Here is a 14,306-nt window from a genome sequence, read left to right as displayed (position 1 = left end):
TGGCATCACTTGTTTCAGCAGTATATTCCCCCAATGCCAACATCCCTCCAAGGAACTGCACCAGTAACACAAACTACCACAAAACATAAAAATCAACTGAAGTTATACTCACTGTTATTTGGGAAGCATCCATGAATTGCAGGCCAAAGTAATCCGTTTCTACAAGGTCCAAATGATACACAATCTGGTCAAACAACTCCTGTCCCTTTGCATTTTTCTGTAAAAGAAAAAGAAAATGTGTTTTTTTAAACTGGTCAGTGTGGGTTTGTTTCTTTTCAAGTTCAAATTTATGAGAAGAGATACACAAAGGAAAATAATATCAAAGTAGTAATTCTATTTATTCTGGAGAACTGCATTGACATTTCTTTTTATTTTCTTCACGAAACAGAGTGGCATGCTGTTCTTGTATGCAGCTATTCCAACAGCGTCAGATTTCACTCTCAAAGAAAACTTTCAAAGTTTATCATAACTGAAAATACGCAAGAAAAAGGGAAGGCTTATGCCCTACAAGTGTCCTAAGTCACAGAGCCATCATTTTGTACCCCAGGAAGTCAGATTCTCCCAGAAAATCTTGCTTAACACACTGCCTGAAATCTGCTGGCTATCAACAGCAACTGCAGTCACGCAGTGTCACACCACCACTGAAGCTGCAAAACAAATTCTGGACAGCCTGAATACTCGAAAAGCACTGTGAAGAAAATTAATGGGATTTGATAAGAATAATTTATATTGCCAATTCCCATCATATTTACAGCCTTTAAATGAAGAAACAAACAAGGGCCAAAAAAGCTGTAAATCTTACTTAGCATGCTCGCTGGAACATGCAGGCATGGTAATGACAACTAAAACCCAAGCTATGGATTACAGGTAAGGGTGGAAAACTTAGCAATTCTTAAAGGTAGGCTGCATTGGCCTGGGTACTTATTTTGAGGTTAAGGCAAGAATTTAGATACTCAATCTTCAACACTAGAAAACCAAAGTTTGAAGATTACAGGTGGGTAAAAGAAAAAGGCAGTAACAAACCAACTTTTCATGCAAACCCTGTTTAGTTACTTGGGGAAGAAAGTTTTCAAGTTCTTGAGCAAAATCACCCCTTGGCCAAAAATACATGAGATGATCATAAATGTGAGTCAGAGACTGAAGCTGTACTTTATACAGTGAAGTACTGATCAGGATCCACTTTTGTGACTGCTGTCCCTCTTACAACTTTAAGGATTTTTTAAAATTTTTTATTTTTTGAAAATAACATAATAGGCATTTCCACTTTACCCCAAAATGTAGCAAAATTCACAGAGTTAAGCATTCAGTCCCTTTAGTTCAGGCTTCTGCACAAAGGCAGCATCAATCATAACTTGCAGAACTCCTAAAAGCAGTTTTCTTCAGCAATAGACAAGATGATGAGTTACACCTCTATTTTACCAAGAAGATCAAGCAAGCTCAAGTATAGGTAGCAAATTTTATTTAAGTTGTATTTTTTGAGGTTTTTTTAAACTAACAAAACAGAAGAATAGAAATTGAATCATATCAAATTTCAAGAGAAGAATTAGGAACTCCATTAAAACAAGCTGCATAAAAGCTTAATACCAACATTAATTTGTCATTGTAAGATACTGTTTCATTATTTTGAAGGGGGGAAGAGGTGGATAATAGACATTCTTAACCAAAGTTCAACATTCTGTTAAAGGCAGATGAGAATACAATGGGTTCTTGAAACAGCACATTGCTAAGAAATCATCATCTTTACTTATACAGTAATTGTTATAAACTGAACAAAAATTATCCAGAACATATTTTCTCATATGGAGTAAAATCAGCACTCGTTAAAAGAAGCCAAACCAAAGCACAACAAAATTTAAACAGATTTTGCTTAAGTGAGGGAGGAGAAAACCCTCAAAAGCAATAAAAAGAGAAAAAGCAGAACATGAAAAATTCAAAACACAGGAAGAATGCACTTGATGTCCTACTCTGCTCATGGTTGCTTGCTTTATGGCACTAACTACCAGTTTATGTTTATCTTCCACTGCCACACATGGAATAGAAACCAGAGAGAGCACGCTCCACCTTCTGTACCCAAGTAGTAGTTAATGTTTAACATGTGTTACACGCAGAACGGATCTGTGCTGCACAGCTAGACCATAAAATGTAATATTACATACATAGCTCAGGAGATGGTAACATTTAACTTGTCACTAAATGAGCTTTCCCAGTAACTTGTACCACTTAAATGATAAAGCTGCAGCAGCCAACAAATTGCTGACAAAAAACTTTCTTTGAGATGTTGTGCTACAGGAGGAGAAAAAATTGATTAATTCCTTTCCTCTACTAACAGTAAAGGATGACCTGTTCTTCTTTCTTCTGCCTCGTCACTGACTGACAATCCAGCAGGTCAGACTGTGGATCGATAAATTAACGTGTGCTGAATGAAATGGGTGGAATAGGCAAAACAGAAAGCTTTTTCCTTTGGCATTAGATATACGTGGTAATGGTCTCTAAAGCAAAAAATGTCTGTATTACAATAAACTTTTGATTTTCACCATCTTTTTCTTCTCCCCTCCTTCTAGACAAAACAGTAGCTAAAAAACATGTTTCCTCTTTCAAAATCTGATACCACATAAAGACTAGAAAATGATTTTGTACAGTAAAATTTTAATAGTATATCTAATAATCTGGAATTTAATAAATCACACTCACTCTACAGACCTTTGACTTGTGCTTATTTCCTGAAGATACACCTAAAAACCCCCAACCATAAACTAAAAATATTTTACAGTCATACCTTGCAATGGTTCAGAAGTATCAGATGTAAATGGCCAGCATAACTTATATCTCACAAAATGAAGTACACAGCACCAACTACTATGCAGAGTTCCTATTTTGTGAGTATGGAAGTTACAATAATTTGGAACAGCGATATAAGAAAAGTTGCAAAACCTTTTGTTGGCTTGTTTTTTTATTGTTTTTTTTTTTTGTCTTGCTTTCTGTTTTGATAGTGTTTTCTTTTTGGTTTGTGAGTTTGTGTTTGTTTTGTTTTGAAACATCAAATAAAGCACTGCCAGTTTCTGATGAAGCGTTCCTTGGAACTCAGGAGAACTTGTGTGGGCACCATGAAACCTCACAGGCAAGCACTGGGAGGGTGGGCATGAAATGTTCAGCTTACAAACAAAACTACAGCTTCAACCTAAGGCAAAACTGAATTAGTATGAGGCAGGCACTTAATGAAACACAAAGACTGAATAACACTTGCAGACTGGGAACCTCCCTGATAATGTGCAATCACTGAGAAAAAGGAAAAAAAGTTTCTCATGTCAGTCATTGCTGTTCCACCTAACAGTTATGTGACTTTTGTCCACTCTGATTCATTAAAGCCATAATCAAATAGACCCCTGTATCATCTCCCTTGGGATCATGAATCACACTCAGAGAGAATTCTTATGTCAAATGAGGACTCACTGCAAATCCTACCAGAACTCCAACTGGGATGGGTATAAAGCACCTTGCACAGCCACAGTGACAGCTGCATGGCCCACATTTCAATCAGGCTACATTTCTGGCTGCCAGAGAGTTCCCAGTTTCAGGGAATCTACGGAAATTCTTGCCAGCTAAAACACGACAAAACAAAGATTAACTTCTCTAATTAGAAACTCTTCCAGACTTGACAGGGAAATAGGCAAGAAGTTTTAATGTGCTTCTGGTAGACATGAAGGAAAGAGAAAATTGCTCAGCCAAGGACACTTCACACCAACTGGCCCTGTCTAAACAAGCTGATTAGTGTTGATTTTAGCTATTCCAGAGCTATTTTCAAAGGTTTTTGCCAAAGGGCATGAAAAGTGGATGTACAAGCCAGAGAAGTCCCATTTTAGTGCAGACACAGTGCAAGGATGCCATTGATCACTCCTAGAGTACATACAAGCAAAGCTGGGGAGCTCCTGCCCACACATTCCCCAAACCCATGTGCAGTTACTTGAACCCAAGTGGAGAGGCTGAAATTCTTGAGTCATATTAGAGAGCTCAGACTACAGGGCTACAAATAAACTATTAACAGACTGTAGAAACAGTTGAAGCACTGCTTGGGAAAACAACCTGTCAAAAAGGCCAAGAGGTGCATGAAATAGCCTGCCAGCTGACAAAATGACAACCAAAATTAAGGAAAATAAGCTACTGCTGAGAGAAAAGTCAAAGGCAGTTAACTTTCCAATCAAAGCCAATGTGTCCCAAACTGAATAGCGAGTAGCAACAGCAACGGGTAGGTAGTGCACACTTTCTGTCTTGAAAGAAAGCACAATATTATGCATTTTGCGATATGCTAAATATTTTTGCAGAGTGCTTGAGACTCTCATGGTCACTGATTTCAGGTCTGAGCTTCTAGTAAATTCTTAAAAGCACCTTTGTAGCTAGCAAGTCTCACCTCCACAGGTCTGATACTGCCCTGCTCTGATGGCACCAGCATTTCCTCTCCTTGGCATCTCCTAGAAAACAGAGTAGCTCAGTATGTCCTCTTACACCTGAACTGTTATTAACTCAATTTTCAAACCTAAAGCTCATTTTCAAACCTAAGGCTTTATCTGCTGGCCATACTGCTTAGCAGTGAGAATTCACTTTGCCTTTTAACAGTCACTGGCAGTGCTGTCTCCAAGTGTTTCAGACAGGCTAAACATGCATCAAAGCCATCTGTGCTTCTAATTAGCCTGGACTCCTGGTGCTCAGTTATCATCTGTCCTTTAACTTGCTTTCTTCTGGATAGTCAAGCCCTCAGTTGCTCAAACACACTCAGCTGTACTGAAAGTAAACAGTAGTTCCATAATTTTAAGCACAAAAATGAAACTCTTCTACATTCTTATAAATCAAGGGTATCTAACAGCTTTAGCCAAGTACACATTGGAGGCCTTGGCTGGGCTTGCAAAAGCTGCACTGAAAACCCTGTTTATCCATCCCAGCACTGCTGCTAGAGGCAGTATTGCCCAAGTATTGTCCACTGCCACCCAGAGAGGACACTCACCAGGGGCCAGCTGCAAACCAGCCATCACCTTGGTGCCTGTCCCACCCTCCTCCAGGGACCTAATGAGCAGATTCGTAAGAGTGGGCAAAGAGTTGCATATTTTTGTGCATGAAATCATGCAAATAATACATTATTTTCATAAAATCAGAGCTAATTGAAGAAAAGGAAGTTATTTACTAACACAACTTACTTCCATGAGGCTGGCTAACTTGCTTAGGCCGCAATGAAGATGTCTGGTTATTTTCTTACCAGCCTGGCTTAAATTTTCAGTTCTGGCTACAAGCTCACTTGAAACTGTGACACTGTTCAAATAACCATTAAGCCTCTCACCCTGTCGTGGCAGTAACACCAGTACTGCTTCAGAGCCTGCTACTGCATGCAAATGATGTTTAAATGTAGTACAGACCATAGAAACAAGCAGCTTTGCTGAATGTGGCCAGAAGAAAATGCAAGTGATGACGCATGTGAACTTTTATCTGAAGGAGAACAAAATTCATTTTAGTTCCTTTGAGAAATTAGCTGAAAATAAGAGTCAAAATACCCTTAACTTTCCCCTGCATAAAAAAATCAAACCAACAAAAACGCCAAATGCATACACACACCACCAAGCCCTCAGCCCTTCATCAGCAGACAAAAACAACCCATGAATGGTATTTACTTATTATAACCTTGAAAGAACAAACATTTTGCTCCCAGTCATTTCTGTCAAGGCACCAAACTAAAATTGCTATTTCCTGAGCAGAAATGGCTTAGAAGCAAAGTTAAAGAACCCCTTGAAAAATGACAAAACACCAAAGCAAAAAGAACCAAAAACCCCCACAAATAATAAACTGAATCAACAAACCAAACTGCTTCCTTCAAATCACTCTCAGCCTATGATGAAGTGTCAAAAACTAGGACTCCCACAAGTCACATCCCATCAAGGGGATAGAGGGAACCTCATAAGCACACGACCACTTAAGAATATTCTCTCTGTGGGCAGACTGGCCGACAGTGCAAGCAAGCTGGGTTCCTGCAACCAAGATGCCAATGAGAATTTGTAGGCAGTCATTAAGGAAAAAAAATCCCCTTACAGTGAGTTATAGTAAATCTCCCTATTGCTGCACAGCAGAATTTCTTAACAGAAGCCAGACTTTCATCTCTCCACCAGCTACTGGCAAGAAAATTCAGTGTTCACTGGAGGAGAAGCCTGAACGAGGACAAATAAATAGATCAGCACATTTTATATGTATCAAGTCTCTGCGTAAACCCAAGTGGCACTGGGCTTCTAGTCAGATCACAGTGTATTTACCATGCTAGTGTGACACTGGAAAAGTCTCTTGCACTGCCTTATGCTTTCTACCTGTTATATAACGGCAGTCACTTGTCAATAAAAAAAGAAACAAACAAATTAAAAAATGGCCCAACAACAAAAAAGTAACAATAAACAAAATAAAGCAAACAAAAAAAAATCCAAACTATTATTAAGAACTAAGGGTGGGGAATGTTAATATGCTATTTTCAGGCTCTGCAATAGGAAGAAAAGATTTTTCATTATCCATAAAGTACAAACTCATTAAGATGAATCAAAGTTTGAATTGGCAGCACAGCATTGTAGAGATTATAGACATTAGAGCAGAGAGGGAATTACCTTAGATACAGAGAGGGAATTATCTTAGATGCAAACAATCTCTAAAGAATCCAAAGTCATGCCAAGTAACCATTGGAGAGATTCCTATGTATAGTAACACAAACATAAAGCAGATCCAGTAAATTCAGGTGAGATTTGAAGGGAGAGCACAGGGTTTTCCCTTGCCACTTCATACATCCCTTCTTCTAGTCACTCACTTCCTTCCCCACCTCTCAATCATATTCTGTCTCCTCCTCAACTGGACAAGTGAACCAAACATATAAAATGATCTGAACAATGCTAATTTTTTCTGAAAGCCGCTTTTGCACAGTTGTTTTTGAAACAGGCGCTTTCACGAGCTGACTTTTACAGTACAGCCTTTCAAAAACTGATTTTAGTAGCATATCCAGAGGCTCAGAATCCTGGTTTTGTTGCTGAAAAAATGAGCAAGAAGCTACCATGTCTCAAGACCTACATTATCTGGAAGGGATAATTTCACCATTTGCTTAGTTATTTTCAGAGAAGATAGGGCTGTCTTAGGCTGGACACAGCTGGTTTCAGTCATCTCCGCAGCAGACCCACTGCCCACTGGTGGTGGGGGGTAGGAAGTGGGTACAGAAGTGGATTTGAATTAGGGAAAGAGTCAGCTGTATCTTGACCCATGAGCCTTTTAATTCCCATTTTTTCCTCCATATTTTCTATCCCCATCCTGCAGACTGAATGAAGGGGCTGGGTAGGAGCCTGGGTGATGGTTAAGGCTAACCCAGTGCAGTGGTGAAACCTTTATGCAGGGTAATTTCACATTTCCATCAGTCATCCAAAGGGCATGCTGTCTTTGAAAAGCCTTTAATCTCTCGAAAAGTCACATGAAGGTCAGGCAGGTACTACCATGGTGGGTGCCCTATACATGCAATTACTATTGTCAACATTATTACCAGCAGTGACATTTTTATTTTATTGGACTCAGATAAGGGTGAAGTTCTGCTCCTTGTCCCTATCACCTACAAGTACTACTGGCAACACAGACCTCTTCCCATGAGAAAAGCACTGTCAGCACTTCTAAATGGGATCCTCAGGCAACAGATAAAAGCAACTATCAGCCAGAAAAAAAGCAGTAAAAAAAATCCTTACTTGCAACTTTATGTTCTCGTAGTTGGTCTGGACTCCCGTTACTTCAGGAACTAACAGGTTACCCCATCACAATTATACACTCAGAGGCACAATTAAAGAAAGGGTTACTTGTGTGTAAAGAAGATTCCTTTTCACCCCTAGAATGCCAGCTCCCTCTCCTGACCCACTTGAAATATTACACACCCCTCAAACACAAAGAGGAGGAAACATGAAGTAGCTAGGATAAGGAGAACAAAAACCTATGCTGAGACTCCTTAACCTACTTGATTTCACTCAAAATATAATTTACAGTTCTGCATTCCCAGAGGAAGAGGTATTATTTGATAAGGCTAAGTTATGGGCATTGAAGTGGAAGCCACGAATTTAAGGTGATAACATCAAACAGAACACAATGTTATACTTTAGGCTTCCCTTGCCCATTGCCCTCCTGCACAAATCACGATGGGATAGAGGTGCCATTTTGCTGGAGTGCTAGAGAAAATTCTAGGCCACGAATTTAAACTGTATTTGAGAAATAACATGGAACACTGGCATAAGATGACATTAAAAAGAACAAGGAGAAACAGGCAAGTACTATCAGAAGAAAATCCCGGGAGAGTTTAGCAAAGACTCTGCACTTTCTTAGGCCTATGTTTCAAATGACATCTTTGCTTCCTTATACACCTGCATTTGAATGCTCCAGGAGTAGAAACAGATTCAATTGTACAAACAGATTCAATTTAAACAGATTCAATTGTACAAACAGAATTTTCCATTTAGACACATCCTTCATATACAAGTCACACATATGGGTGCCTGACTCAACTATTTCCAACTTTTTAAACTTGTTTTTAAATAGAACACATTTATGACTGTCTACAATAAAGCAGTTTACCAAAAAGGCTCTACTGGCAACCTTGCTTCTTGCAGCATAAATGGAGGTGAGATCAGCAGTAATGGCCAGACAGACAACAACACAAGTAGTTGTACTTGACATAAATTGAGGCTGCAGGGCTCCGGCTCTCCCAGCCAGACAAGTCACAGGTCCGGTTCCTGACTCCTGCCCAAGAGGTTTCTCAGGGCTGCTGAAAGCCTTGTAAAGAACTGGCTACGGGGAGAAGTTACATCAATTAAACATCACTACTAATTCAAGCTAACAGGGCTTTCAAACCCCCTCCCCACACAAACTGACCACACAGCACAGCCTGGCATGAGCCTGGAAGGACAAAAACTGCTTCCTAACACTGGTATCCAGAAAAGGAGGATGCCACGGAGCTGTGCTGTGGCTGGAAGGCAAAACCTAGGACAGCTGCTCTAGGAACTGGTATCTTACACAATGCCTTACAGATTATCACTTTTGGGTGCATGAAACAGAATCACCACCACCACCATGAAAGCAAAAAGGTGCAGATTCCTTTAGTAGTATCACATCATGTGTGCTGCATGAATTTACTTTTATTTATGTCTGGATAAAATAAAAAGTTCCTTAGAACCACTCCTCTCCTCCAGCATAAAATTGCACATAATGCCCACATAACTCACAGTCAATTATTTCTATGTCTTTTTTTAAACTTAAATAACATATACTATTTGTATATAGTAAATGGCACTTTTCATAGCACAAAATTAATTCCACATGCATGCTATCATTAGTATTAATAACCTACATTAATTACCTTATAATGTGCTAAACCTTCCATATGAATCATATTTATTATTAATCACCCTAACAGTTACAGTCAGTAAAAGAAGTTCAAAGATGTGAAACAGAAGCAGTAACCAAAAAAGGAGTTTGGAACTTGAGGACAAAGCTCTAATGTGGTTTTTTCCTCAGAAGCTCTATGAATTTAAAAATGCAAAGAAACTTTTTGACGTTATTTATTCAGACAGCCAACTGACTTCACTCTTTGTTCTTTCATACACTAAGTCATAGGACAGGACCTCTCCAAAGAATCAACCCCAATTATTTGCCAGAAATCCAGAGATTCAGAAAAATCAGTAAACCCTCTTAAACTGCAGACTTATAATCAGCAGATTTAAATTAAAACAAAGGAAGATCAGGGAAATTTGTCAGTAAAAGTATTTCATTTAGTGGACAGCCAGAAAGACGTAATTATTTTTAAACACAAACATAAATAGACAAGTATATGGAATTAAAGATGATCACTACAAATTACATTTCTTTCAAGAAAGACAGAATATGCAAGAGGAAAAGCCATGTGGTTTTTATTTTAAAAAACTTCGTTAGAACAATCATAAAAAAGAATGAACAGCAGTTCAAACTAATAGAAAACACCTCTCAGATGATGCTACTGCTCAGTTAAAACCAGTGGCAGACTTAGGTTTATTATAACAAAGTTTAGCACTCTGATCTTCTCACAGTGGCAAAGGAATTACAAGATAAATTCTCATCATGCTATAGTACTTAACTTCTTGCTCTCTTAAAAATATTTGGATCTGAAGGACAAGTGAACACCTTATTGTACTGAAACAGGCACGGCAGCACAACATTCTGTTAATCTTCATTCTAAAAGATGAAGAAGGACTCGTGTGCGGTTTTTTACTGAACAAACTTAGAAGTTCTGAGTGTTACTATGAGAACCCAGAAACACCAGGTTTTAGCCAAAAATTATTTGTTAATATTTCATGCCAACCAACAGATCATCCAATCCTGTTAGGTAAGAGGTTGAAAAAATAAAAGCTCTCCTTATTAACAAAGTCTATGACCCCAGAGTCAGTATGCAGAAGAGCACAGTATTCATCAGAATCCTGAAAAGTGATGTTTTCAAAGAAGAGGGAAAAGAAGAACCACTAATCTGCACAAGCGTCAGGCTTCTTCCCTATCAGGTTCCCTGCATGCTGCAGTTTTTGATGCCTACTTGGAAGGAGCGCTGTGTGCCAGCACTTCCTCTGGATGTACTTTAAAAGACAGCCTTCAGAAATTTTAAGGTAAAAATACAGATGAAAGCACGTGATCAAAGGTACATGTACATACATTCCAGAGAGTATAGACTGACTTGCAATAGCTGGAAAGCTGGCCCACATATGGTTTGATTTGAAAATCCATTTGCAGCAGTTTTCAGTAGTTTGCAGGAAGGTTTGAGTTTTGTCCTTTGCTTTCAGGGCTGGCTACCCCGCCTGCTCCATGCCATGAAATGAATACTGGACATTTGCATGTCAAGAGTAAATAAAACAGAATAAAAAAAACCCTCTTAATGGAAATTAAACCCAAGCACCATAAAGGAGTAAAAAAATATAGTATTAGCTCTTCAGCTGGCTTATTTTATGTGTGTATTAACAACATCTCAATAGGAGCTTGCATGCTTAATTCAGACCACCACACAAATTTTTTCTTTGCTATTGCCGTAGTGACTGCCAGAGATTCAGTGGAACTCATTAAACTGGTGACACTCCCAGTTTACTGTGACAGGCTAATGAGGCATTCCTTGTGGCTGGTTCTTTTCACCTGGGCATTCAACAGGAGTTTTGCTACACTTGACAACTTCTGCAAATTTTTTTTCTTAGTCAGAATCTCAAGACAGACCAGACCTAACACAAAATTGCCAGACACACATGGCTAAACTACTACCACCTCAGTTGTATAAAATAACAACTGGATTTTTAAGTGAAACTTTTTAACATTTTTTATTTCAGGGAAAAAACATCACTACGGCCTTACTCATAGTATGAATACATCAAAGTCCATATCCAAAGGTCACTGCAACATAAGGCCACTTCAAAGAATAGGTTTTAGATGGAGGGATAACGAACTACTTAAAAATGAAACTACTCTTTGATGGCTCTGGCAAAGACTGTACCACCAGTTCTTTGCAGACATTAACAAAAACCTTCATTTATAAAGCAAATAAAATTGGTAACATTTTGTCTCAGAAGAATTTTATTTCACCATGAAAGCAAACACAAGAGCAGAGCACTCCCACAAACTCACAATACTTCAATTAAATATCCTACAAAACTTAAACTACCAGCATTACTACCAAGCACTCTGATGGCCTAAAAAGTCACTAAGGATCATATTTTGCTGCCCTAATTCTGTTTTCTACCACTAATCATAGAATCATAGCATACCAGGTTGGAAGGGACCTCAAGAGTCATCTGGTCCAACACTCCCTGGCAAAAGCACAGTCTAGACAAGATGTCCAAGCACCATGTCCAGGCCAATCTTAAAAGTATGCAATGTTGGGGAATCCGTTGCTGTCCTGGACACATTTTTAATAGGAACAATGTTTCTCATTACCAGACTTACAGACTTGGACAGAGTTAAAAGCAAAATTGGGTTCCTCAGTTGGAGCAAAGTGCAGTAAGCCAAACTCTGGATGTAGGGAAAACTTCACTGCATGACAGCTTTTAGATGACACCAGCAACTCAGATGATTTCTAAGTCATATGTATGTAGCCAGCAGAGCCTTTAAGTACAACCAGATATAACACCACACCAATGGTGCAGGAAGGAAAACTCACTTGTTCAGCTGTGCTGAATCTGAAAGAGACAGCATGTCATGAAGTTTATTCAGGCTGAGCAACAAAGCACATATGACTGTTGATACAGCCAGAGAGTCTGTAGACTAAGAGAGACTTGTCTTTCATCTCCCTGTATAGAAAATACCATATGTTGGGGGAAAACAAGCAGTTTAGATGAAGAGAGTGATAAGCTGAATGCTCACTCACCAATCACACAGACTGAGGATCTTTAATTATGCCTTTTTATCATCTTGAATGAGAGACCAAAAGGTGTTTATCTCGATTGTTGGGTTTTCAGCACGGTGTCCCACAACATCCCCACATCCACACTGGGGACACTACAGTCTAGATAGGTTGATAATGGATGTCTAGATTCACTGGTCTCAAAGGGAAGTGGGTAGTGGTTTGAACACTACCTGAAACATGCTGTAATGAGAGTTCCCTTAGGCATCTATCCTGGAACCTATCTTGTTCAACACCTGCATCTACCATATGGAGGAAGAGATGGAACACATCACTTTTCAGAAGACACCAAGCTGGGGTGTGCAGGTGACCTGTGTTAAGGTAGTATGCAAGGACACCGACAAGCCAGAGACCAGGAAAGAGCTACAACAGTGTCACAAGACTGGATCATATATCCTATCAGCTTGACAGAAGTACAAAAATATCACTACTGTGACAGGCAAATCAGCCCATTCTCCAAATTCAGCTTGGAGAAGATCAATTTAGCTCACTGCCAACTAATAACAGCAGGATAGTGAGACATAAAATCAGAATTGAACACACCGACCCCCCACCACTTTTTTCCCAGGCTCAGCTTTACCCTAGACTCATCCATCTCCTCCCTCACTGAGTGGCACTGGGGAAAATGGGTAGTGTCTCCACTGCTCCTTCCTCCTCTGCCACTGCTCCTTCCTTCCTGTTTCAGGATAGGGTCCAACCCCATGGGATACAGATTTTTACTGACTTCTCCAGAGTACAATCTTCTCACGGTCTACACTTCCTCAGGACTGGCTCCAGCATGGGATCCTTCCATACAGCAGAGTCTTTTAGGATCAGACTGCTCCAGCATGGGCTCCTCTCTCCATAGTGGCACAGTCTCCTTTTGACATCCATCTGCTCCTGCTTTGTGTCCTCCATGGACTGAAGGTGGGCCTCCACAGGTTGCAAGGGGGTGACGGGCCTGCCTCAATCTGATCTTCACTATAGGCTGCAGGTGCCTGAAGCATCTCCTGTCCCTCCTCTTCCAGTGACCTTAGTGTTTGCAGGGCTGTTTTTTTCAGTTTTCTTGCTCGTCTCACAGCTGCTGTGTGGAGCTTTTCTCACTTTCTTAAATACGTTATAACAGAGGTGCTCCAACATTGCTGATGGACTCAGATTTAACCAGTGGCAACTTCATCTTGAAACTTGCTGGAACTGGCGCCATCTGACATGAGGCCAACTTCTGCATCTTCTGATAGAACCCATCCCTGCAGCCTCCCTCCTACCAAACCCTGCCATACAAATCCAATATATATGTTTACCCCTTTTTGCAGATTCCACTGTCTTGACCTTGGTATGTAGGTTTCTCATACATGACATATAGATTACTGGGCCAACAGTATGAAATTCAAAATAGCCAGGGTTCAGGGGGAGGGTAGAGAGTCTTGCTGTACTAGCTCAAGACAAGGTTATCTTAGATCTGCCATACTCATCGTTACTGAAAGGCAATACTCTCTCTACTGACAGTGTCACTGAACTCACATAGCTCCACAAGGGATAAAAACTCTTTCAGTCTCTGAGAACCAGGCTGTCTCTTTTGTCTCTCTCATATCCCTTCCCAGTCCCAGCTTTCATAAGAGGAAATTATTCCACACTTCTTATTCAATAACTCTAGGCATTGAATTAAAAGCCAGTCTTTTAATAGATGTAATATATTTACTGATACAAACACTATCGACCAAGAAAATACAGCTTTTTTCGATGCAAGAGCACTCCCTCCTTTCTGCTCAGACAATCCATGCAAAGGGAAGTGCCAAAACTTCATGGGCCACAGGGAGTCAGCGGGAAGCGCACACCTGCCTGCAAGCAATGCCAAATGTTTTCCATCTTTATTTTCACGACATCCAGG

The 14,306-nt window shown here is 39.8% G+C and overlaps 1 protein-coding gene across 4 annotated transcripts in view; it reads right to left on the bottom strand.

Moving 5' to 3' along the window:
• The window catches only part of EPB41L4B (erythrocyte membrane protein band 4.1 like 4B), a 168,589-nt gene that overhangs the window by 117,863 nt on the left and 36,420 nt on the right, over positions 1-14,306 (bottom strand). For all 4 annotated transcript variants that reach the window (XM_088059788.1, XM_088059776.1, XM_088059781.1 and 1 more), the window contains exon 2: positions 113-217. In XM_088059788.1, coding sequence (XP_087915914.1) covers positions 113-217 — 105 coding nt within the window. The remainder of the gene's footprint in view (positions 1-112; positions 218-14,306) is intronic.

Source organism: Pseudopodoces humilis, chromosome 1, assembly GCF_049639895.1.
Source record: "Pseudopodoces humilis isolate 2021_Gansu_Grassland_sample_001 chromosome 1, ASM4963989v1, whole genome shotgun sequence".
Taxonomy (NCBI): Eukaryota; Metazoa; Chordata; class Aves; order Passeriformes; family Paridae; genus Pseudopodoces; species Pseudopodoces humilis.
The sequence above is the reverse complement of the archived record's forward strand: the minus strand, read 5'-3'. Positions and strand labels throughout refer to the sequence as shown.